Source organism: Capra hircus, chromosome 24, assembly GCF_001704415.2.
Source record: "Capra hircus breed San Clemente chromosome 24, ASM170441v1, whole genome shotgun sequence".
NCBI classification, from domain to species: Eukaryota; Metazoa; Chordata; class Mammalia; order Artiodactyla; family Bovidae; genus Capra; species Capra hircus.
The window spans coordinates 12,595,410-12,622,579 of record NC_030831.1 but is presented as its reverse complement, the minus strand read 5'-3'; the positions used below and the strand labels follow the sequence as shown (position 1 = coordinate 12,622,579).

The 27,170-nt window shown below is 40.2% G+C and overlaps 1 protein-coding gene across 1 annotated transcript; it reads left to right on the top strand.

The window, feature by feature from the left end:
* On the top strand, nucleotides 7,238–23,968 carry LOC102170373 (plasminogen activator inhibitor 2). The gene is made up of 8 exons (XM_005696965.3): nucleotides 7,238–7,346; nucleotides 11,599–11,778; nucleotides 15,874–15,993; nucleotides 17,696–17,824; nucleotides 18,465–18,582; nucleotides 21,680–21,822; nucleotides 22,514–22,678; nucleotides 23,301–23,968. The coding sequence occupies exons 2-8, from the start codon at nucleotides 11,608–11,610 to the stop codon at nucleotides 23,703–23,705; spliced, it is 1,251 nt and encodes a 416-aa protein (XP_005697022.1). The 5' UTR covers nucleotides 7,238–7,346; nucleotides 11,599–11,607; the 3' UTR covers nucleotides 23,706–23,968.

Genomic DNA, 27,170 nt, shown 5'->3' with positions numbered 1-27,170 from the left:
GTTGGATTTGGCATTTCAACGTCTGGGAGAGGCAAAGGCTGGAGACTGAGTTGTAGAAGTCTATGCTGTTTCCTTTCCCTCCTCCCTAGTCATCCACGCATCGCACTCACAACCCCATATTGCTGTCGATACATTCCATGAATTGTGACTAATGGATGGGAAGACCTGAGCAACAGTTTCCTCCCCCTCCTCCTCATTTGACACAAGCCTAAATAAGGCTATCATAGTTTGAAGATAATCTGGATTCTCTGGTTTGATCCTGTGATAAAACACATCCCTGCCTCACACTTCATCTAACTTTTCTCTGCCATGTCCTTCCTTCCCCCTAATCATTTAATATGAGATCAAATCTGAATCTGTATGTGAATCAGGCATGTAACTTAGTAGTGAATGTCAATTGGTCTCAGGTCTTTTATCTACTCAAAGGAAAAAGAAATACAGAAATTCATAGAAGTGTAAAACAAAAGTATTGATACCTCCATTTGGAGTACCTTAAATAATTAAGTGATTATTTACCATCTATGTATGTTTTATGAAGGTTGAAACTAAAATGTGTTCCTTTTACTAGGCATACACCATTGACTGAGATGTAGTAGGAACACACTAGATAAGAGAGAGAGTAAATTAAGGCATGTTACATGATATAATAATCCATTTTTAGGAAAATGATCACAAGGGTAATAGAGGGTTGAGTGATGCATGCAACTGTGGCTACAGGAGTCCAAGAATATATCACTAGATCCTTGAAGGAAATGCATCATTGTAAGTGTAGTTTCACCTGGTGTGCATGGTGAGTGAATTCGTGATTCATGATGCATTCTGAGGCTGCTCTGAAAAAGGAGTCTCTTTGCATGCTTTTGTCATGACAAGTTTTAGGAAGGTTGTTGACTTTCTCAAACAGCTGAGCCACAACACCCCGGATATATGTTCCCACAGTCTTCCAACCACAGCATCCATGTTGGGTTTATCACTTGGCAACAAGATAAATACTCTGATGAGGTGTTACACTCCCTAACAAAGCTTGTTTCATGTACAAACTTTCTCACACTCATGGCTAGCCCAGGGCAACATCTCAAAATAGGTGAGGCTTGCTTTCTGTTGTCCTGGATTCTGGAAGTGTCACTCTCTGTGGCCTAGCCTCAATCTCATTAAAAACCTTCTCATTCTCTTGCTTATCTTCTTCACACACCCCGAAACTCCTTCCCTGACCATGTCTCCATCTACTCCATCAAAATCCTCTCTGCAGGAATTTGAAAACATGTATTATCTCTCCAGGAGACATTAGCATGCTATATTTTATTTTTATTGCTAATTGTAAAAAGAGATGTTTATTCTCTTGGAAAGATACTTCAGGGAAATTATGTTGGAGGATGTTTTAGTCAAGGTGACCCCAAATTCACACTACAGGGCTAACTACTTTCATATATACTTGGTCCTGCTCCCAGCAACAACTATTTAAATTTCTAGAGTGAATCATGCTATTTAAACACACAGGTTAATTTGTTCTAATGATCTTTGTTATAAAAACCGTGTTGTAATATATTTAACTGAAAGTCTTTTATAAAATAAGATTACTATATGGAGTTTTGTTTTTTTAACAATTTATTCTCCTTACAATGTTATGGGTTGTCTGGACTTTTTTCTTTTTTCATTTTGTTCCAGTGATATTTGTTGGAATAATCTGATATTTGTTGGAAATGTCTGAGTTCAGCTGGTGTTCAAGTTGGGGTGTTCTCCATAGCTTTTCTCTCTCTTGATGTCTTATCTTTAAGGGCTGTTTTATTTTTTTGGCTATGCCTTGCATGAGGGATCTTATTTCCTGGACCAGGGATCAAGCCTGTGCCCCCTAAAGGGGAAGTTCAGAGTCCTAACCACTGGATCACCAGGGAAGTCCCACTATATGGACTTTTGTGTCAAACGGGACTTCCTTTTTGACCTACATTTACATTATCCTTTGGATAACTTCATTAATGACATTACTGCTGGGGGAGATACATCTTTCTAAATTGTACAGTCCCCAATTACCAGCAAATCACATGGAAAGGATAATTGGGAAGAGTTAGTGTTTGTTCACTTAGCATGGAGAGAACAGAAAGACATCAAAATGTGTTGAGGATGAATAAGTCATTTAACAAGCATTTAGTGGGAAACAATCTGAGCCAAGTGTCTATCCTGGCCATCAGGAAAGATGATTGTGGTTGTGGAACTCCTCATGTTTACCCATCTGGCAGGAAGACAGACACTGAATAGTTAACTGCAAGTGCTATTCAATCACAGTTGAATGTGTGTTTTGAAAAAAAGGACACTGTATGTCATCTCTAAATTAGAATATTAGAACCTTATTCATAAAGTTGTTTTCTAATTTTGGGTATTATTTCTACATATTTTTCTACTTTATGCACACTTTATTGTAGTGCTACTGGAAAGAAAATGAACACTTCAATATACTATGATAATATATTTCTGATTTTAAAATAAATGCATACCAATTATAGTACACGTGAAAATTTCTGAAGTAAATGAAAAAATGACAAGTATCTATAAAGCCATAACCCAGAGAGATCACTGTTTACATTTTGACATATTTCCTTCAAATCATATTTCTGTACATATTAAATATATATATAGTCGATGTCATACTGTATATTTAATTTTATATCCTTCCTTTTTCCACTTAAGATAATTGCATACACATTTCCTAGAAGATAAGAAAATAAGGTGAAAGATATTCTGCTCATTTTATTCTTTACTTCTATAGAAATGATCTGTCCTATAACTGTTACATGTACTATTTCAGGGTCACTAATCTTACCATAAGACCTAATCAAACATATTTTACAACAGTAAGGAACACTTTGTAGAAGCTGTGCTTTTCAAACTGGTATCCTAAGATGTGTCTCATCCTTTGGGTTCTTTCTCTTCCAGACTTCTCAGATTTTTCTTGGTAAAACACCACTTTTTACAAGTTACTTCCCTTCTCCAGGGTGTGCAGTAGGCTGCCTTTAGATTGGGTTTCCCTGGTGACTTAGTGGTAAAGAAACTGCCTGCCAATGCAAGACACATAGGAGATGAGGGTTTGATCCCTAGGTCAGGAATATTCCCTGGAGAAGGAAATGGCAATCCACTCCAGTGTTCTTGCCTGGAAAATTCTGTGGACAGATGAGCATGGTGGACTATAGTCCATGGAGTTGCAAACAGCTGGACAAGACTTAGCAACTGAGCACCCAAGCACACCTTTAGATTAGCTCTCAACTCCATCTAGCTTTAAAGGGCCCTCTGTAAGATGCTGTCTTCTTTCCTCTCTCCAGCTCCTGGACACTGACTGCTCCAGGCAGACCTCAGCCAGCCAGTCAGTGTGCTTCCCACTTTGTAATTTTAGTGTCTTTCTTTTTCAATCTCCATTTTTAAAAATTTATCTCAACTGTTTCCTTGAGGTCCTCACACACAGTTTTAATGCTTTCCTCTCCTCCCTATAACACTTCCTACCTTTGACCCTATTCAGTTTGGCTCTGAATCATATATTGCCTTTTACAACTTTCTCTAATTGCTTGATTGGTGAATGTCTTTTTTTTGGATGTTGAGCTTATCAAATTGCTTTAATCTAGGCAGGGCGGCGACTTCCACACCTGATCACCAGCAATCACTCTGTTATACCAGCTAACACCATGGGGCACTTGCCATGTGAAGAATAATATGTTAAGTACTTGACAGACAGTAACTCATTCATTCTTCACAAAATTCTGTGTCTTTTAGGAATGCTTTTGGCTGCTAATGAGGACCCGAGATGGTTCACAATGCCTAAACAATACAGATTTATTTATAATCTATTGACAGTAACAACAAGAACAAAAACTGAATGTAGGTGGTTTCCAGCATTGGCTAGGAACTCGGATGTCAGGGTTCTGGTTTGGCATCTCTACAAGTCTTTCCAGCTTCCCGTGGTTGCGATATGGCTATAGCATTTCCCCATATCATATCCTCACACAACCCTGCTCAAGGTCAGGCAGGAGGTGTGATGTAAGGCAGGGGGTTCTCTTTGCATATCTCCCTCTTATCAGGAGAGAAAAATTTCCCCAGATTTTCCCCAGCAGACTTCTCCCACATCTCATTGACTAGAACTGGGTTATCTCTCTGCCTTCTAGATGAACAACTAGGTCCTTCTTCCCAAGATCAAGAAAACTCTGAATAATACTGAAAATCAGGAAGAAAGATGTGAAAAATGAACTGCTCTTGCACTGGCAATGAAATGCTCCAGCTGTGGAGCATGTTAGGAAATGTAAGCTTAGAGAACCTGAGGTATTTGCACAAGATTACCCACTCCAGTATTCTTGCCTGGAGAATCCCTATGGATAGAGGAGCCTGGTGGGCTACAGTCCATGGAGTTGCAAAGAGTCAAATGCAACTGAGCGACTAAGCACAAGGATAGGACATACAACTAGTAAATAGCATCTTTGTTGTTGTTTAGTCACTAAGTCGTCTCTGATTCTTTTGTAACCCCATTGACTGTAGCCCACCTCCCAGGCAAGAATACTGGAGTGGGTTGCTATTTGTTACTCCAGGGGATCATCCTGATCCAGGAACCAAACCCTCTTCTCCTGCCCAGGCAGGTGGATTCTTTACCGTCTAAGCTACCAGGGCTTCCCACTAAATGGCATGAAGATGTTTCAAATCAGACTTTTGGAGTCTCTCAAAATCCGCATCTTTGCTCACCACACTATAAGGTCTTTCTAGAGAGTTTTAGCATCTTGTTCAGTTCATCAAAAAATATTCAGTGTCCATTTGATGCTCAGCACTGTTCTTACTGCTGAAAAGGAATGAAGTATATAACCTAGTCAGTGACAGAATCTCAACTCAGGCGAAACAGCTGGAACACACAAGGTTAATTAATCAATAATCATACATTTTTATGTTGCAAGTTCAGCTTGAAAGGGTATGGTTCTATATCACAGGAATTCACCGAGTTTGGTAGAAGTCAGACTGGACACTATGGAGTGTGAATCAAATCATACAGATTTGATTCAGTGGGAATAAATTGGCTTAGGAGACTGTTGTGCTGCCTATGTGTGGTTAAAAAACAGTTGAACAAATTGAAACAGGAGAGACCTAGACCACTAAGCAATAGCACCCACTAAAAGTTCACTGAGGCAGAGAAGTGGCTGTGAAATTTTATAAAAGGGTCAGTGGTTGCCTGCAAGTTTTCTGTGGTCTAATGGAGAAACCGAGGATTTGAAAGATCACTCTTGAAGTGAAATTTCAGCTCTTTTTCTTTATGTGACCTGACATCTTCCAGAAATTAGTAAACCGAATAATTTGGCTTTTGATGCCCAGATACAGATTCTGAAGAACACACCTATCTCATTGTCCCTTTAATAATAACGAGGGGTTTGAGTTAATTCTGGTGGTTCAGGTGGTAAAGAATCATTCTGCAGTGCAGGGAACCTGGGTTCGATCCCTGGGTGGGAAGATTCCCTGGAGAAGGGAATGGCTCTCCTCTCCAATATTCTTGCTTGGAGAATCCCATATACAGAGGAACCTGGAGGTCTACAGTCCATAGGGTCACAAAGAGCTGGACACAACTGAGCGACTAACACTTTGGGTTAAGTCAGCCTCCTCCTTTTTGACCAGAGACTCACATTAGCAAGAAGAGCTAAAGATAAGTCTGGCTCTGTGGACCACAATAAAGCTAAGAAGCTCACACAGGGCTCAAACTCACAAGCTTGGTTTCATGGACACCCCAGACTGTCAACTCAGCTCTTCAAGTGGAGACATGGGGCTTGCTACACCAGCAGAGAAGAAGCACAGTGCTTTTACTTCTTTTCATCCCTATTGCTTTGGAGATTTCCTATGCATGAAAGTTAAGTGTGCCACTAGAGATTATCTTACTAGGTGAGGTAAGTCAGAAAGAGAAGGACAAATATCATATGATATCACTTATATGTAGAATCTAAAATGTGGAGTGAGTGAACATCTGTGGAACACCTTCAGACCTAGTGATCAGACTTGTGGTTGCCAAGGGGGAGAGAGGAGAGGAAGTGGAATAGACTGGGATTTGGGGGCTGGTAGATGCAAACTATTACATTTAGAATAGGTGTATAACCAGGCCTTACTGTATAGCACAGGGAAAGTATATCTAATCTCCTGGGATAAGCCATAATGGTGTTTGTGTACACTCAGTCATCTCTGACTCCTTGTGGTCCTATGGACTGTAGCCTACCTGGTTCCTCTGTCCACAGGATTTTCCAGGCAAGAATACTGGAGTAGAGTCCAATTTCCTACTCCAGGGGATCTTTCTGATCCAGGGATCGAATCTGCCTCTCTTAGTCTCCTGCATTGGCAGGAGGATTCTTTACCTCTAGTGACATCTGGGAAGCCCATGATAGCAGAATATAAAAAACAAACAAAAAACTATATATACGTGTAAAGCTGAGTCACTTTGCTGTGCAGTTTTACATCAACTATGCTTCAATAAAGAAACAAAGTGAAGAGAAGAAAAGCTATCTTTACAATGTGTTGTAAACACTTTTCAATAAGCTCTAACAATATGAACATTTTAAAACTCAGCTTCTCTTTCATTACGCATATCTTTTATCTATTTTTACTCCTCAGATTCCTTTGATTGTATGTAAAAATCTAGTAATTTTCAGAATCATATTTTCGACATCACAAATTCCAATTAACACCTTAAAATAATTTACCCACTTAAAAGTTAAAGTACACAGTGGATTTTCACTGTTTAGTTAAAGATAAAATTTATGTTCTATAAAAGGGCAAATGAAACATTCTTTGGGTGTGGTTTGTGACAGGAGATTAGGGTGGAACCCAGAATTATTTCAGAAATTATAGCTTGAGAAAATGTAAGAGGGTTTAAAATAGAGAATTTATAAGGAAGAAAAGTGGTTTTTTTTTTTCTGTTCCCAAAGAATTGCTTGGGGGCTGTCTAGATTCAAAAGACAAAGGATTCCATTACTTTTAAGTATTGCAAAACGTCAAAAGATAGAAGAGATGTTGTAGAATTTCTTACTAGGAGAGCAAGTTATAGCGGGGACTGTTGAAACTAGGGCTGACAGATTTTAGCTAATTTTAACAGGCATGTATAGGTATTGCCAAATTCTCAAGTTTCTGAATGATGTCATCTTTCCAACAAATTTCTTAAATGATGTCTTAGCAAACAAGCATTTCTATTCTAATGAGGTCTGAGTAAAATGTTGAATCACTCAAAGGATACAGATAGAGAGAGAAAAAAAATGCCATGTGGGAGGGGCAGAGCTTTATAAAACTAGTCATTGCCATGTCTGAACTCTAACAACACTCAGAAGACCGTTTCCTGTCAGGCAGAGAAGAACCAGGTATTTCAGTCATTTCTTTATCTCTGTCTATGAAATAGGGTTTTATTTTGCATACTGGTATTATTAATATAATGAAAATTAAACTGTGGGATGTTTTCAGAGGATGAGTAAAAATTTAATGGTGTTTTCTTGTTTAGTTGCTTGTTTGAGAATATTTTGGTTCAAGATTTGAATTAAATTAACTTAGACCTGATCTTAAATCTCAGAGACCAGCAAATGCCTATGTAACATTCATCAAACCAAAATGTACATTCTGGTTGTGATGTCAGTTTTACCAAACAGCTCAGAATGTGTGTATTCTTTACTAGTTAGTATTTGGCACTGAATTTAATGAAAATAGCCAGACCAATTAAAAAGGATTATTTTAGTAACTGAAAGTAATTTATAAATTGTGTATAAATATGATAAAGACAAAAAGAGGACTCAGTTTTCATCTTAACCAGAAATTAAGCAAAATCTGGGTGCTTCAATTCAATACCAGAATATACTTACTGAATTTAGTTTGATAATTGGTCAGTTTAGTGAAAGAGAAAGAACAGCCCAGTTAGTTGCTGGATCAGACTGAAGTAATAGTTCAATAAATAATTTAATATCCCATAAACAAATAACTTCATTATGAACAGAATCAAATACAGAAAAGCTTTTTAATTTTGTGAGGGCAGAAGTTGGTGATTTGGAATAGGAAATTTCCTTGAAGTATTGTTTTTTCTGTGTCATTAATTTTTCTGGTCAATTTCAAAATATTTACACTGTGTTACTGCAAAAAAAAATTCATATAAAATGCTACAGCAAACTCAAATCTAACGTTCAATGCCAGTGAGCAGAAGGACCGTGGTTGTGGGTCTGAGCTCTTTGTCATCTGTGCCAAGTTTCAGTGGCACGTTTGTCCACTTGTGCTGCAGGAACTGACACGAACATCACAGAGAGCAGCCCCTCATATGCTTTTCATCCGTTTGTTCCTCTAAAGATGATATTAAATGTTAGTTAGGAGCATAATATCTAGAAATTGTTGAAGCTGTGTAGCTCACTCTAGTGTTAAGAAATCCACAACAGGTGTTTCCTGTTCTGAGAGGTTCTGATGTCACTCAGTGACTTCCATTTTACATGGTCTTAGGCAGATTCCCATTTAAATGCAGGGTGGATGTGTGGTAGAGTCGGAAGACACACGCACAAACGCACACACATTATATATATATATATGGAGAATCCCAGGGACAGAGGAGCCTGGTGGGCTGCCATCTATGGGGTCGCACAGAGTCAGACACGACTGAAGCGACTTAGCAGCAGCAATAGCAGCATATGAAATATATTCATAGATTTCTACAAATATAAACTTCTCAAACCTGATTTGAAACATCTGTAGGAACAGCCCTAGAGCTGGGATCAGAAGCTAGTCTAGGCTTTGAAACTAGCTGTGCTATGGACATCATATTCTCACTGGTATAACAGGAATTACTAGCTTTATCAGACAAGTAATTATGCAAGTTAAATAAAACAGTAAGGCTGAAGGAATTCGGTAACTGTGATATAGACATAACACATTATTTTTTATGTTAAATGCAGTTAATTGCACCTATCTTTAAATGTTTAAAAATAGACTTTAAATGTTTTTAAAACAAGTAAATACATCTGGGGTGATTTAATTTTGTCCTTACTCATTTTTTAATTTTTTAAAAAAATAGTCACAGTCAACTGAAATTCTAACTTGGCATTAAAAGCCCTTACTGTCTTGACCCTTAAATTTTGTTAGTGTCAAAGTGACTGACTATTCAGGTCATTAAAAAGAATTGGGTGTAGGAGGGGCCTACATTAATTTATTAATTAATTGATCACACGGTGCAGACTGTGAGAGCTTAGTTCACTGACCAAGGATTGAGCCCATGCCCTCAGCAATGAAAGTTCAGAGTCTTAGCCACTGCACCACTAGGGAATTCCCAGGCTTAAGCTTATTTTTCTAGCTCTGATTCTTTATTTTTTCATACACAATAGAGTAATATTTATGCTATTAATTATCTGTTTCTGAAATGTTATTGAGACAATTTGCAAAAAAAGATCTACCCAGGAATAATTCATTATAAAGATGATTTAAAATGTAGAAGGAAGAGGAAACAAATTTCTGTCACCCAGGTTAATCTGATCTCAGTGATGAAGCAAGCAAAAAAGAAACTGACTTTTAATAACCTTAATAAACCTTCTAGAAGTATCAAAAACTGGCTTCCTTCCTCTTTTTATTTCCTTTTTCTAGCATTTCTCAAACCAGTAGCTGGGTGAAACTCTTACACATAGTAATTAAACTTCAGCAGGTAAAGTTTAAGTGACATTGGATAGAGTGGGTTTCTGAAGCTTGAATCCCTGCACCATTACATACAAACTCTGTGAACTTTTATAAGTTACTTAACCTCTCTGGGCATCAGGATGTAACCTCTATGTACCTCACGCTGATCCTGTGAATATCAGATATTAAAGGAGACAAGAAGACATGAGAGAGTTTCAGGGACAAATTTTATTGAATTTACTATTTTGTCTTGATAAAATACAATTGGGTGGTAACTCACACGAGAAATTTTGATACAAACGGCAATCACTTTCTTCACAAGAAATGTTCATGAACCAAATGTTCACATAAGACACCCATGGACTAGGGAGCCAGGAGCCTGGAGACCCTCCTGAGGGAGCCCACAGCTATAGAGCACCTCCTACAGGGCCGCTCCCAGCGGCTCTGCAGCCACCATCCCCAGAAGGCTTCCTGTGGAGTGATGAGTGTCAGCGTCACTTGGTATATTTATAGATTTTGGTAAGTACAGGGTGTGTTTGAAGCCATTATGAAAACATAAGATACAATCTGTTGGCTAGAACCAGCAGGTACCCACCCACACCCAGGTGTGTCCAAGCATTTGACTGCATGTGAGTCTTAGGTCATGGAAATATATCTGTCATTTTTCTTCAGATGGTGGATGGTGTGTGTGTGTGTGTGTGTGTGTGTGTGTGTGTGTGTGTGTGTGTGTGTGTGTGTGTGTGTGTGTGTGTGTGTGTGTGTGTGTGAGTTCCATATATCCAGGACCACCCTCACAGGGGGACCTGGTGTTGACTGCCCTGCTAGGGGTGGTGGAAGGAGGGGGCCTTTCCAGCACTCCCAGTAACAAACTGCTCAGCACAGAGGAATTTGGAAGAAGGACTGTGGTGTGAGTGGAGGGGGCCCAGGAATGGGAGATAAGGTGATGTGAAATGCCCACTCTTGAAAGTTGAGTCTAGGTCACTTCTAGAAAGGAGTTTGACCATCTCCACTGGGGCCAGCAAGAGTATGAGTGCACGTGGCATGCATTTAAATATGTGTGCATTTGCCTCTAGTGTGTACAATGGTGATGGTTTAGTCACTAAGTCGTGTCCACAGACTCTTGTGACCCTGTGGACTGTAGCCTACTAGGCTTCTCTGTCCATGAGATTTCCCAGGCAAGAACACTGGAGTGGGTTGCTATTTCCTTCTCCAGGGGATCTTCCCAACCTGGGCATCAAATCTGAGTTTCCTGCATTGCAGATGGTATTCTGCATTTCAGGTGGATTCTTTACTGACTGAGCCACCAGGGAAGGCCCTCATGTGTGTATCTGTGTGTCTGTATGTGTGATGTGTGTCTGTAGGTACAACACTAAGGTTGAGAGTATGACCCTGGAGGTACCCACCCACCTTCAATATCCAGGCCTGTCCCTTACAGTTGAGTGACATGGGTCACTTTTCTGATGCTCTCTGGGCAGTAGCTTTTTCCTTTGTAAGCACAAGAATAGCAGTGCCTTTCTCACAGGGCTTGTGTAAGGATTACCTGGTTAGTACAGGTGAAATGTTGAACACAGCATCTGTTGTACAGTTAAGAATTCAATCAGGGCTATTTATTGTTGTTGCTGTTATTATCATTATTATGAGGTGGAGGGTCACCACGCATCACAGGACTGTTCCCTGTATCTCAGAATCAGCTGTATAATTTGCAGGATCCAGTGCAAAAGGGAAATGAAGGCAGGACCCTTTGTATAAAATCATTAAGGAATTGCCGGGTTGTGACAGCAGCTCATTGCACCGAGAGTGGAACATTTTGTGGCTGCACAGGTCCCAGGGTCACAATGCTTCTGACCCTATTCAGTGAAGGGAGAATAGAGAGGGAACCCCTGCCCTGTGCAGGGTACAGCCTGTACTATGCTGCTGACATCCTCAAAATGTTGACTCATCTTTTAGAGCTGTTGCTTTTCCTCATTTTCTTTCCAGATTGAGACAATGGAAGAACTTAATGTGGCAAATACAATCTTTGCCCTCAATTTCTTTAAGCACCTGGCAAATACAAGTGCCAACACCCAGAATATCTTCTTCTGTCCCTGGAGCGTCTCCTCCACCATGGCCATGGTCTACCTGGGCGCCCGGGGAAATACTGCAGACCAGATAGCCCAGGTAAGTTTCTGTTCAGGTTCCCAACTGGGACTGAAGGATTCCTGAACTGAATTGCAGAACTGATCTGATTATACGCTTGTCGTATCTGGACTAAAACAAAGTCAGTGGCTTGTGGAATCTTAGTTCCTCCACAAGGGCTTGAACCAGTGTCATCAGCAATCATCACAAACCATTACAGCACGTGTTACTTAGATTCAAATCTATAAAAGAGCCAAACCACAAAAACCCTCAATGGTTGATATAGTGGGAGGATCTTCAGTTTCCTACAATGTTAGAAATAGTTAATAGTGACCATATCTGACATCTGATAATATTTATATTTTTCAGAGGATTTGTGTGCTTTATCTCTTACGGGTTTTAAGACAAGTGTCACTGACAGATGAGCAGTGGGACTGAAGCACCTTTCCCAGGGGTTCCTCTGGTTTCTGCTCGGTCATCTCAGGCTCCTTCCATTTATGTAAAGAATTCCTCTTAGTGGTTTTGAGAGTTCTACCAAGAGGAAATAAAAAATAAAAAAACTGTCCCAGAGCTCAGTCTCTGCACTCTGGGGGAGGCACAGAGAGCACCATGACTTCAGAGGGCCTCAGCCAACATTCTCCACCCCGTGAGCTCATGTCAACAAAATGGGGCTGACGGGATGGCCAATCCTCAATGTCAAGGTGGTCAGGGGTGGGACAGCACTGTGGGGGATTTCTGTCAGGGCCACTGGCCTCCTTCCTTGGTGAATGGACACCAGGTCAGTCAGAAGATCCTTTCATTGAGTCTGGGACTGTGGAAACACGTTGAACTAGTTTGCCTGTACACAGCAATCAACCTATGGGATGAATGCAGCACTATTAAAATTCATGTGATCCTTCATGTCAATGTAGGGCAAAAGCCACTACAATATTCTTAAGTAATTAGCCTTCAAGTAAAATAATTAATTAAAAATAATTCATGGGATCCTGTTTTCCCTGGGTCCGTGACCAGACAAGGTAATTATACCATTAAAATTCTTTCCTAGTCCCGTTTATATAGACATTAGCACTGAATGCTATGAGTACAAGCTCTGGTTTCCCACAAGCAGGGATGCTGCTTTCAGTCACACCAGAATGCTGCTGGCTACTGTTGAGTTTCTCGTAAGAATCGCACCCGAGTGTGTGAATACAGATAGATGGATACAGTCGTCCAGGTACATGGTGACCCATTTAAAGCAGGACTTGTTTGGAGTGGCTCACACAGAGTGTTAGCCAGTCTCACCGCAGGAGGAAAAAGGATGGGAGCTTTGCTCTCTGTGTTTGTGGCAGTTTAAACATGAAGACTTAAGACAAAGCCCCATTGCTCAACTCTCTGATACCAGCCAGATTTTGTAAAACACCTTCCCCTTTATTTTCTTTGCCTTAGGAAAAAAAAAAAAAAAGGCAGTGAACTCCATTAAAAACTTTAGAAAACATCAAGGACTTCATTTTTTATTTTTATTTAGTTTTTGGCCATGCTGTGAGGCATGTGGAATGTTAGTTCCCTGCCCAGGGCTCGAACCCATGCCCCCTGCATTGGAAGCATGGAGTCTAAACCACTGGACCACCAGGGAAATCTTTTACAAAGTTCTCTAGGTGCTAAAAGTAAAAACCTTGATTTTGATATCAGAGGAAAAGTAACTTATTGGTCACTCAGGTACAACACAGTTTTTCTGTGTTTGGAAACTATTTTCTGCACATGGGACAAGGATTTTATATGCAGTAGTTTTCTTGTAACTCTGCTACATGGGAAGAAGGTGAAAGCCTGGACTTTGGGGACAGACCTGCCTGTCTTTGGTTGATGGCTTTGCTACTAACTAGGTGTATAAGTGAAGACATTTAAATGCTCTGAGCCTCAGCTTCCTTATTTTTTATTTTATTTTTTAAGAACAGCTTTGCTGATTTATAATTCACATTTCATAAAATTCACCCATTTAAAGTTTATAATTCAGTAGTTCTTAGTATATTCACAAGAATTGTACAGCCATCATCACAATCTAATTTTAGAATATCTTCATCTCCCCTAAAAGAAACTCTATATGGTCTATGCCTATACCACCCTGGACCTTCCTGATCTTGGAAGCTAAACAGGGCTGGGCCTGGTTAGTACTTGGATGGAAGACTTTCTGTACCTATGAACTATATTAATTTGATCATACGTAATGTGGATGATTAACCACATATTTTGTACATTGGTTACAGACCTCTCAAACACCATTTGATAACTCAGAAGAGTCTAGTGGTAACTGTCTTATTTTTAAAATGTAAATGAAAATGTGTATTGGGCAAGATGGGTATGAAGATTATAGTTAACTGGAGAGGTACATGGTGGAACTAATTGTTTTCTTAGCTGATACTTACAATGCCCCATCCAGGCATCTGAATGTTTTAGGAATTTATCCACAGAATACAAAATCCTATGAAGTAGGTGCTCTGATTACCATATTCACTTTACAGATGAGAAAATCAGGGCAGGAAGAGGCCACACAAAGTTTGGAACAGGTGTAGTTGGTAAGGCTGGAGCGGTTGTAATGGAAAAAAGGGTAAATAGAATAAATATATACCCTTTTATAGAGCACAAACAATGTGAGATTTGCAGGAGTATTTTTACCCAGCTCTTATCTTTAGGATAAGGCCACAGACCAGCCCAGGGCAGGCCACCTCTCTGGGCAGGGTGCCTGCCTCAGCCTGGCTCAGGATCATTTCACATGCCCCACACCTGCAAGGACTCTTGCCGTGACTTAAAAGGGCTTCAGTGCTGCCCAGAGACCCTGACTTATGGGTCAGCTTCCTTAAAAGGTAGGCCAACCAGAGAAGCTGCTACACAAAATAGTCCCCCTTGTGCAGCGGCAGTCAGACCGCTTCTTTTCAGAGAGTATTAGGTAGGAACTTATAACATATGATCTGAAGAGCAGAAAAAGATCCCAGAAATCCTAATACCTCTCCTTCCAGCCTAGAAATTCACCTTCTGCTGGACAAACTTGCATTCCTTCACTTGGCAGAACCTCCACCATCAACGCATTTACCAATAAGCTCCTCCCTGCCTGGGGCCCTATAGGGCTGGGACCCAAGAGATGCTGGAGGTAGGGATGGGTGGGTGGCAGCAGGACCAAGCTGAGGAGTCTACAATATTGGAGAGGGGACCTGAGTACCTTCCAGGGCAAGTCTGCACCTGCCAGCTTCACTGTTAGCTGGATCTGCCACTTACAACATAAAGAAATTCACATTGGGACTTCCTGGTGGTCCAGTGACTAAGACTCTGTGCTCCCAATGCAAGAGGGCCTGGGTTTGATCCCTGGTCGGGAAACATGTGGAAACGAAAGATCCTGCATGCCTCAACTAAAGATTCTGTCTGATTCAACCAGGGGCAGCTAAATAAATCCATAAATGAAAATAAATATTTTTTAAAAGAAATTCATATTTTCATCTCACTCCTGCCATCTGCCCCCAACACGGACAGAAGTGGGGGATTTCTTCATGTGTGGAAATGTTTAAATGATCTCTGGTAATACTGAGCAACCTGTTTTTGTGCTTAAGATAGCTGTGGCTGCTAATTTTTGACAGATTAGATGGGTATAAAGGGCTCCCCTTGTAGCTAAGTCAGTAAAGAATTTGCCTGAAATTGCAGGAGACCCTGGAACGATCCCTAGGCTGGAAAGGTCCTCTGGAGAAGGAAATGGCAACCCACTCCAGTATTCTTGCAGGCTACAGTCCATGGGGTTACAAGAGTCGGACATGACTTAGCGTCTAAACCACCACAGAAGGGTATATCATGTAAGGCCACTGAATAGGGAGATGAAAGGTCAGGAGTTAACCTTAATACTTCTTTCAAGGCAATTTATGAGTTGGGTGATAATGTAATTAAAATGTTATAAATCATCTCATAATAAAAAAAATTATTGTCAAAATGGCCAGTATTTGAATTAGTATAAAATAACTCATGCTAATTCCTATGAAGGGAATCTCACTGACTTGTTGTCCAGACACAAAGGCAGGGAAGTAGACGCAGGACCACTAAGAGGTACCTGACAACTGTTGGTTTAAAAGCTAAATAATGCAGCAGAAAAATGTACCTAATTTTCTCGAATTCCAATTGTAGGTGCTTCAGTTTAACCAAGTTGGAGTCCACAAAGGCACCCCAGTGACCCAACAGAGTCTCACCAGTTGTGATTTCACGCAGCAGATCCAGAGGGACACCTATCCTGATGCTATTTTGCAGGTATCTGACTCATCCGTTCCTAGTTCTTTTGTGTTTCGCTTCCAGAAACTTCTTGTTATAAAGTCACAATATTTATGAAGAAACCTAGTACAATGTCCACTTTTCACAGTAGAAAACTAAGACTCACAGTCCTTGAGTGAATGTCTTATGGTCACTCTGATAAGGAAGGGCAGAGCTGGGGTAGAATCCACGTTTTATGACTTCCAGGTCAAGACTGTTTCTAAATTCTGTCACATCACTCTGCCATTAGTTGGTATGTATAATTTATTCTAAAGCCATCATAGAGACTCCTAGAATACATGTGTGAATGCAGATTCCCAGAGTCAGCGGTGACAAGTAATTGAGGAATGGAGATGGCCAGGCTTGGTGTCTTCAGGAGACGTCTCTGACCTTCACATATCCTTTATCTCCTCTCTATCTATCTATCCAGGGCCTCCCCGATGGCTTAGTGGTAAAGAATCCGCCTGCAATGCAGGAGACGCAGGACATGTGGGTTCAGTCCCTGGGTGGGAAGATCCTCTGGAGCAGGAAATGGCAATCCACTGCAGTCTTCTTGCTAGAAAAATCCCATGGTCAGAGGAACCTGGTGGGCTACAGTCCAAAGAGTCTCAAAGAGCTGCACACAACCAAGCAACTGAGCATGAGCACACATCTATCTATCTACTGTCGCCATTATGATCATCATCTACTATCCATCAGTATCTATCTGTCTCTCTTCTATCTCCCTATCTGCTGATCTATCTTCATCATAATTAGCAACTGAACAATAGCAATCTATCTACCTATTTATCATCATCTACTGTCTATCTATCTATCATCCATTCATCTAATTTATCTCAGGTTAATAATCTTTTCCCAGTAATTCACTTCCGTAAACACCAGCCATCCAGCTACATTATAAGAACCTGGAGTAGATGGGCTCCTGTTGGTAAACAACTTGCACTATCACACCCCTGAGTTAGGTCATGGGGAGATATCTCTCATGGTATCTCGTTCCTGGGAACACTGACGCTCCACCTGCCTGTCCTGGTATCTCTTCCTTCCCTGGAACGCTGATGCTCCACCTGCCTGTCACCCAGGGAATTACAAACTCAAGATGGAGACAGGGCCTCTTCAATATGGCGATTCTGCCAGGTGTGGGTGGACAGCGGGTGGTTCATCTTCAGGGCTCTGACCTCGACTTCACCCAGCCGTTTCTGTGACTAAGCCCTGTGTCTGTCATCGTGCTTGCAAACTTCAGGTTGAGGATTGGAACTCCCCTCGATTTTATGTTTTCTAAACTCCAGATTTTCCATTGCACAGACTACTCCTTAATTATGCCATGGGACTTGTTGAAGTTAAATAAATATTTAAAGAACATTTCTAAGGTAACATTTTAATATAATAAAAATTGCTTAGTGACTTTATAGTTTAGCTAAAGTATCAAAGGAGCCTGACTTTTTCTAGGATCTCAGCTCTGTCACAGTTAAATCCAATCCATAGGCAGAGCAAAATCTGAAACAAGTAAAAAATTGTCTGATAAATTTTAATGTACTACATCCATATCAACAGTATTTCCTCAGAGTTACCTTCAAAGTGACAAAAAAATGTATATTTTAATACATCATTTTATTGATATCCTAGAAAAAAATACTATTGCTTCAGAAATATCGTGTTTAGGAGTCCTGAGTCATATAAAATGAAACCCTCCTTTCTTTTTAAGGCACAAGCTGCCGGGAAAATCCATTCATCCTTCCGTTCTCTCAGCAACGCCATCAACGCGTCCACGGGGGAGTATTTACTTGAAAGTGCCAATAAGCTATTTGGAGAGAAGTCTGCAAGATTCAAGGAAGTGAGTGAAACCTGCGATTTAAATGGCAGGGTCCCAAACTTGCAACTAGGTCACTTTCGAAGCTGTTTTCTCTGATTGATTCCCAGTGGGTCAGAATTCCACTTGGGCTCGCTAAGGCTCCCCGAGTCCATGGGACAAGATCCAACGCAGCTATGCTTACGCTCCCTCCGTGGGTGCTTCCTCTTTCTACTGTAAAAATCCCACGTGTAAAGTCACAAGTCAGGAGGTGGGCACAGCTATTGCCAGAAGCGCTAACCCCACGCCCAGCCTCTCCTTCTGTACTCTGTTCATAGTGTATGCAGGGGAACAAATGCAGTCTGGACTGGACTGGGGCGGGGGGCGGTTAAGAGGGCGCGTAATCAGCCCCCCAGCCACCCTGCTACCCGTTCTTCAGGCTCCCCAGTCTTAACAGGAAACCTGTAATTTACAATTACACCACGGCTTGTGGGGTATCCAGGAGAAGGGCATGGCAACCCACTCTAGAATGCCTGCCAGGAGAAGGCCATGGACAGACGGAGAGTGATGGTCCACAGTCCATGGAGTCACAGAGTCGGACCCGACTGAGCGACTAACACTTTCACTTTCACTTGTTGGGTGTATATTCTATGTACCCTTTGTCATTATTGTTTTCACTTTAAAGGAATACATGCAACTCTCCAAGAAATATTACTCTACAGAACCCCAGGCAGTGGACTTCCTAGAGTGTGCAGAAGACACCAGAAAAGAGATCAATTCCTGGGTCAAGACCCAAACTAAAGGTAAAACCAAAGAAATAGTTTCTGCTCTTCTTTCCAGATAGAAAACTGATTTTTTTTTTTAAGTCCTTAAACTTAACCCTTACTCCCAACCTTAGTTATTTTGGCTAATGTAACCTGATACTTGTTGAGCTTTGTGGTGTTTTAAGTGAGGAAAAAAAAAAATTATGGAGGCATCCTAATAGAAGATATATATTCAGTACTTCAATAATCTGGTTTTGGATTATTACCTTAGAATAGAAAGTAAGAGGCAGATCTTTTCTAACATAGGAAATAACAGTGACTTTATGTTTACTATGAACAAAAGCAAAAAACAAAGGCACAATTGTCAACTGAGTAATTGGTGTGAGAATATCAGCAATGGAAAAAGGAGAGATCATAAAATTTTAACTCTTTCTTCTATTGCACCATTCAGAGTCAGTATGTTGTCAATTTCTTTCAGTCCCTGCTTTATCTCTCATTGATCATCTAAGCTATTTCTACCTTGGTTACACAGGTCCTCAGTTCTTAACTGACTCATCCAAGATGCCACTATCTGTTAGTGGTACATCTGGGGTTCCCTCTTCTTCTGAGCCTTCGTCTAATTCTGGAATTCTTCAATTTAATGCTCAAAGAGTTTGATAACTTAATGCAGAAAACATATTTTCACTTATCTCCTATGTTGATTTATTTACTTTTAAACAATGTTTTTATTTGGCTATGATGGGTCACCGTTGTGGCATGTGAAATATAGTGCCCTCACCAGGGATTGAATCTGGGCCCCTGGCACTGGGAGCATGGAATATCAGCTGCTGGACTACTAGGGAAATCCCTACATCCTATGTTTAAAACATTATTTCAAGCCATAGTATGCTATCCTGCTTTCTTAGCTACCATAATAGAAAAACTTGTATTAAGTTCTGTAGAATTGAAAAAAAGTATTATTGTTTCTCTAAAAATAGTTGACCTACTTCAGTTCTTCATTTCTAGATTTTTAAATTACTGTTTTAAAAGACTGACACACCACTGACAAAAAGAAAGCAGAAAAAGTGAAGATTTAACAGAAATGAAAGTCAAAGTGGATTGCAAAATTAAAGAGACACATGAAAGCTTTGCTTTTTTGAGAACAGCAAGAATTTCTCTTCTTTCTGAGCATTTGTGGTGAATGGCTATAAATCAATCAGTGGAATTGCAAAAATGCCAAATAGTCATTTGGACTGATTTTTATAGTAATTTGAGAAAATGTTTCTTTATTCCTTGTTATGATCAAATACTATGTGTCACAAAGTTAAATAACATCCCAGCAGATTTCCAAGTGAAGTGAAGTAAAGTCGCTCAGTCTTGTTTGACTCTTTGTGACCCCATAGACTGTAGCCCACCAGCCTCCTCCATCCGTGGAATTTTCTAAGCAAGAGTACTGGAGTAGGTTGCCATTTCCAAGTAGTAACCAGGCATCTTTATTGCTAGGGGGTATATTGAATGAAGATATTGAATAACTATACTGAAACTGGTCAGACTACAGTGACCTTTTCGCTTGAGTCCCATATCTGTCGGTAGAAATGGAAGATGGTGGAATTCTGACTGGCTCTCAAGCACTGTGACCTAGGAAAGGTTATTAATATCTCACTATAGTGTCCATTTGTGTGGTTGTTCAGTTGCTAAGTCTTGTCTGACTCTGCCACCCCATGAACTGCAGGGTGCCAGGCTTCCCTGTCCTTCACTATCTCCTGTAGTTTGCTCAAACTGATGTCCATTGAGCCAGTGATGCCATCTAACCATCTCATCCTCTGTTGCCACCTTCTCCTCTTCCTGTCAATCTTTCCAGCATCAGGGTCTTTTCCAATGAGTCAACTCTTCCCATCAGGTGGCCAAAGTATTGGCGCTTCAGTTTCATCATCAGTCCTTCCAAAGAATAGTGAGGGTTGATTTCCTGCTTGTGTAAAATGACACTAATAATACTTCCTTACTAGAGTGGTTGTGAGGTTAAATAAAGTAATGTGGTTGAAATATTGCAGAGCAGGTATTCACTATAAATAGGCTGTTTCTTAAACTAACTTAAAAAAATTCACACTCAGATATTATTATTTCTGGGAATGTTTTTGGGCTCAATCATTCACTCCCTTCTCTGTGTTGTCACAGTTCTCTGCATTATTCAGCTCTCTTATGGAACTTACTGCACTTTTTTTTCCTAAATGATTTAGAATGTTGCTCCAATATTCTAAGCCTCCCCAGGACAATTCTTCCTTTCTTACTTAATGGAATCTGTGCCATTCCTTATGTAGGTCTAGCACAACTTTCAAAACATTGTTTTTGGGTGAATCAGCGAGGCCCATGGGCTGTCTAGACCAGATCTAGAAGAAGCCCTAGTAACTTACTGGGGAAATGCACTATTATATTCCTTGTTAGTGTTAGTCACTAAATTGTGTCCATCTCTTTGCGATCCCATGGACTGCAGCCCACCAGGCTCCTCTGCCCATGAAATTCTCCAGGCAAGAATACTGGAATGGGTTGCCATTCTCTTGTCCAGGGGATCTTCACCACTCAGGAACCAAACTCAGGGCTCCTGCGTTGCTGGAATATTCTTTACCATCTGACCACCAGGGAAGCCCATTATATTCCTTGAGTCTCTTTTTCACTCCCATCTGAATGAACTAACTTCATATAACTACAAAACTTTGAGAAAACAGTATAAAAGGAATTTAAAATTTTCTGGGACTTTTCTGACAGTCCAGGGGTTAAGACTCTGCACTCTCAAAGCAAGGGATGCAGGTTCAATTCCTGGTCAGGGAAATAAAATCCTGCGTGCAGCACAGTGTGGCCAAAGGAAATAAATTTTAAAAAGAAACTTAAAAAAAAATTTCCAAGTCTGATAGTAATTCTAAGTCATAATTATATTACTTCTTCATTTTCTCTTTAATTTTGTAAACCTGAAAATTTTGGTCTCAGTTTTACTTATGATTTAAATAAATTAAGAGAAAAATTTGAAAGTGACTATCAGCATCTCTGCAGAGTATGATAAATGTGGATGCTGAGCTTGATGGTGACTCAAAAGACTCAAGAAATCATAATGACTTCATAATGGTTAATCATGAAACCTAAACATATATCATATTTTCTGTAGGCAAAATCCCAAACTTGCTACCTGAAGGTTCTGTTGATGTAGACACCAAGATGGTCCTGGTGAATGCTGTCTACTTCAAAGGAAGGTGGAAGACTCCATTTCAGAAGAAATTAAAGGGACTTTATCCTTTCCGAGTGAACTCGGTATGAAACAATGACAACAAATTGAATTTTCTTAACATAGAGTTTAAGGCCTTTGACAAAATAGAGAAAGAATAATTAGGGACCACTCATTGATACCCATACATGATTTGCTATTAATAGTTATAAGTTATGTACACAAGATAGTTTATTGACCATTTCAGGTTACTGAATAGCACTCAGTAGTTTTCTGAGAGGCCTTATGAGTAGTGGTGAAGATCATGCACTTTATAATTACACAATCTGGACTCACATTTAGGCTCTACTCCTGACCAACTATGATGTTACTTGTGGTTCATGCACTCCATTTTTTGATTTGTGAAACTAGTATGATAATTTCCAACCCAAAAGGTTGTTATAAAGATTCAGTGAGATTTTGCACAGTTCTTGACCCCTAGTAGGTACTGAACAAATGTTTTAGTATTATTATAATTATAACTGTCCATCTTATTACTAATGGGTACTATCTTGAAAATAACAAAATAGATCAGGATCACTGTGAGAATATGCAAATAATAAATTTTTATTTTTAAAATATATTTTGGCATTTCTAAACAAATTTTAAAACAAATGTTTAAGTTTTGAAAAACATATTTCTTTAGCATAAAAGCGTAACCCATTCTCTTTTATGTCTGATTGTAAATCTTTGACATCTTACTATCAACTTTCATATTTTACTTTTTAATTACTTTAGACTCAGCGCAAATCAGTAGAGATGATGTTCCTGAATGAAAAGCTAAACATTGGATACATAGCAGACCTGAAGGTCCAGATTCTAGAACTCCCATATGCTGGCGATGTCAGTATGTTCCTGCTGCTCCCAGATGGAATTGCTGAATCCTCTACAGGCTTGGAGTTGGTAAGAATTCCAGCTTCCATTGTTTTAAACTTCTGGGGCCAAACTCACCTTTGCACATGTCTGCTGCTGTTGCTATTTAGTCGCTAAGTCAGGTCCAACACTTTGAGAGCCCCTGGACTATAGCCCACCATGCTCCTCTGTCCATGGGATTTCCCAGTCAAGATTACTGAAGTGGGTTGCCATTTCCTTCTCCAGGGGATCTTCCCTATTCAATCCACCTGCGTTGGCAGGTGGATTCTTTATCACTGATCCATCTGCGAAGCCCTTGCGTATACGTACAACTCCAGGAGTTGGTGATGGACAGGGAGGCCTGGCGTGCTGCGATTCATGGGGTTGCAAAGAGTCAGACATGACTGAGCGACTGAACTGAACTGAACACCTGAGGAAATGGTGTGCAGTTTGAATACGTGAACTGGTTTAAGAGGAACTGTGCCAGCTTTCCCACTGTCGTTCATCAGTCTTAAACACATGTTATACATGCTATCTTCTTGCAAAAGTTTTACCAAGCTGTTAAATTTTAATATTACCTAAAATATAGTGAAGTCATTGGTTGTCAACATTAGAGGTTGCTGTCCTTCTCTGCTAAGCATTCATTGGTTTTTTTTATGCTTTGGATTCGTAGCTGGAAAGTGAAATCACCTATGACAAACTCAACAAGTGGCTCAGTGAAGACACCATGGCTGAGGATGACGTGGTGGTGTATATCCCCGAGTTCAAATTAGAAGAGCGTTATGAACTCAAAACCATTCTCACAAGCATGGGCATGGGCGATGCCTTCAGCCAGGGCCGAGCCAATTTCTCAGGCATGTCGGGAAAGAATGACCTGTTTCTGTCCGAAGTGTTCCATCAGGCTTCAGTGGAAGTGAACGAGGAGGGCACTGAGGCTGCTGCTGGCACTGGGGCCATCATGACAGGAAGAACAGGCCACGGAGGCCCGCAGTTCGTGGCAGACCATCCTTTCCTCTTCCTTATCATGCACAAGATAACCAAGAGCATCCTCTTTTTGGGCAGATTTGCCTCACCCTAAATTGAAAGTTTCTGTTTCTGCACAGGAATTTGTAAAATGAGTGTAAGCCTCAGGATTTATGCAAGTGCCAAAACTTCTCTGCATGTTTCTGTTTTTCTGAAAAACTTTTATTACATACTACCTAGATAACACAGACATAGCGTGACATCTGTGAATCATAACATTACCCCCCTATCAATCATTTGGCCTCCTAAAATGGGATGATATCTTATTTAGTTCTTTCTAACTCTTGGTTTATTTTATAGCATTAACTTTCACTGTATTATTTATTTTTTTATATACTGTTTTTTTTTATTATGGTCACTGCCTAGTATAGTTGATACATTTACAGAAGCCAGTTATCACTTATTTTTCTTTCTAAGGAAAAATATGTATTTGTGGGCTTCCCTGGTGGCTCAGAGGATGGAGAATTCACCTGCAATGCAGGATACCCAAGTTCGATCCCTGGGTCGGGAAGATCCCCTGGAGAAGGAAATGGCTACCCCCTTCAGTGTTCTTGCCTGGAAAATTCCATTGATGGAGCCTAGCAGGCTACAGTCCATGGGGTTATAATAAGTCAGACATGATTTAGTGACTAAGCGTGCATGCATATGTATTTGTTCTTATAATGAAGGATAAGTAGGTGGCCTTCCATGACCTTTTGTAATAGAAACCTAGAAGAAAGCATTGAACAACAGGGAAGTACATATTGTGTGCATTTCTAAACAAATGTCTAATATTATGTATCACATACACATGGCTGTAACTTATGTAAGGTTGCTAAATTATAGAAAATAAACCTATTTTCACAAACCATTTGCTTGTTTACATTCTACTAGGTCTTTAGGTTATAAGACCTCCTTATCTTATTTCTCAGAAATCAGTCATCACCACTCATCTGTGAGACCCAAGCAAACAGAATAAAGGAGCCAAGGGAATAACCAACTGCTTTGCAAGGGGCCCCAGTCTTGGGGGTAGGGTGGAGTTGTGTGAAAAATTGATTAGAACTGCCTTCTCACAGCAAAAAAACGTATAACAATTCAAAATGATAGTTTAGGTCAGAGTCCTTTGGGGACCCCTGTATTCAAATCAGGACATCGGGAATAAACACCAAGCCAAGTGGCTGCAGACATAGCATCAAGGTCATAATCACTGAGTGAGTTGACAGGGAGTTCAGAGGAGTAGAGATGAGCTGGGCACAAGGGTGGAAGGAAAATATAAGTCGACTTATTTTAAGTGTGTTTGCTTCAAATAGCACTGAACACTTTAGAGTGGATCAGCAGCAGAGAAGAACGTAATTTAAGTCTTGAGAGCTAAGGAAGATCTAAGGATTAGGGAGTCTGACCTGGCTGCAGAAGTGTGGCTTGGATACTGAAAATGCATTCCAGGCTTTGGATACTGAAAATGCATTCCAGGCTTTGACCTCTTTATGATGAAAGCCAGGGATGGGTGACCCACTGGAGCATGGTGGCTAAAGAGGTAGCCTCATGACTTTAACTTAACTGCACCCGAATCCCAGTTCAAACACTTATGTGTCCTCTTAATTATAAGCTGGGAATGATGCTTCTTCACGCTTCAGTTTTATTTCATTGTAAACTAGGGAAAACAGTGCTTTTCTCATAAGTTTGCTCTGATGGTGGTATGAATTCATATCTAACAAGAAATTAAACAAATTCTTAGCAGATAAATACTAGTGATTATAGTCATTTTCTTAGTTGGCAATAAAACTGTCTCAATGTCAGATGATCAAGCATAGCATCCCAGAAAATTATTCAGTTAATTTTTTAAGGCTTGAATTATGGTTTATTTCCTCGAAATCAGATATTCTTAAAAATTATAGGTTCTTCCTTGCATTCTCCTACTTACTTTTAGATTCATTTAAAAAATGTATATTATCAATTCATTCAGCAAGGTAATAAGTAGTAACTTTCTGAATCATTGTGAGGTTCTGAGTCTTAAGATATATATCACCTTCATTACTGAATTAGAGCATGAGCACAGAATTCTAGGTTCAAAGTATTCTTCGCACTTTGTTGTTGTTCAGTTGCTAAGTTGTGATCAGTTGTGTCCGACTCTTTCCTCCTCCATGGACTGCAGCATGCCAGGCTTCCCTGTCCTTCACCATCTCCCTGAGTTTGCTCAAACTCATGTCCATCCAGTAGGTGATGTCATCTAACCGTCTTATCCTCTGTTGCCCTCTTTTCCTGCTCTTCCCTCTTTCCCAGCATCAGGGTCATTTCCAATGAGTCAGCTTTTCTCATCAAGTGGCCAAAGTATTAGAGCTTCAGCTTCAGCATCAGTCCTTCCAATGAATATTCAGGGTTGATTTTCCTTATGATTGATTGGCTTAATCTCCTTGCAGTCCAAGGGACTCTCAAGAGTCCTCCAGCACCACAATTCAAAAGCATCAATTCTTCAGCACTCAACCTTCTTTAAGGTCCAGCTCTCACATCTGTACATGACTACTGGAAAAACCATAGCTTTGACTCTAGGGACCTTTGTGGACAAAGTGATGTCTCTGGAGTTTTGCTTCTTATAGTTTTAATAATTTTATTTTTGCTTTTGATGCTGTTCTTAATATTTCATCACATTATGAGTGCTTTAAAATTGTTTCAAAATTTAGTTTATTCATCAGGAGATGTTTTCCATTTGGATACCTGTGTCTTGCTTTAGTTCTGGGAAACTCTCACCCGCCACTATGGCCTGAATATTTGTTACCCTCAATCCAACACAAATGTTGAAACCCTAATCCCTGATGTAATGTTGTTTTTAAGGGGGCCCTTTGGGAGATAATTGGAATTAGAATTGGTCATGAAAGTGTGTCCCAGAATGTAATTAGTGTTCTAATGTAACCGGGAAGTGTTAATTTGGAATTCACAATGAATCTACTCTGTGCTTTTAACCCTTACATTGTCGATTTTGTTATTATAGGCATACATAATGGTCTGCCTCAGGGAGATAACCTGATTCTGCCCACCTGTGAAGGACTGTGACATTCTTGGATTCATTGTGTTGCCTAAAATTCTTTGTGTGGCAAATGGCAGGGACCTCCCTTGTCTGCTGCTTACTGGTGGGGCCCAAATATTCACATTTTGGGAGGCGGGCATCACAGGTAGATGTGGCATCTTTGATTTCTAATGACAGGAGATATTCCCTTTCACACCACCCATGAAATCACAATTGATGCTTTTGAGCTGTGGTGTTGGAGAAGACTCTTGAGAGTCCCTGTGAGCCAGGAAGTGAGCCCTGACCAAGTGCCCAATCACATTGGCACCCTCATCTCAAACCTGCAGAGTCCAGAACTGTGAAAAATGGATGTTCTCCAGGCACCCAGTCAGTGGTCTTGTTACCTGACCAATGGTTGAATAAAGCAGCCATTATCCACACAATTGCCTGGGCTCCACCCTATTTCCTTTCGTCTTCTGGATTCCCATTTGAATAGTGCTAATGTACCTAGAGTTCTTTTCTTATCTTCTAACAGATTTT

Bases quoted from the DNA above. Each gene is read 5' to 3' on its own strand.
- LOC102170373 (XM_005696965.3), top strand. From the start codon at position 11,608: ATGGAAGAACTTAATGTGGCAAATACAATCTTTGCCCTCAATTTCTTT. The intron at 15,994-17,695 runs GTATCTGACTCA...TTTCTTTTTAAG, and splicing joins ATCCTGATGCTATTTTGCAG to GCACAAGCTGCCGGGAAAAT. The intron at 18,583-21,679 runs GTAAAACCAAAG...TATTTTCTGTAG, and splicing joins GGTCAAGACCCAAACTAAAG to GCAAAATCCCAAACTTGCTA.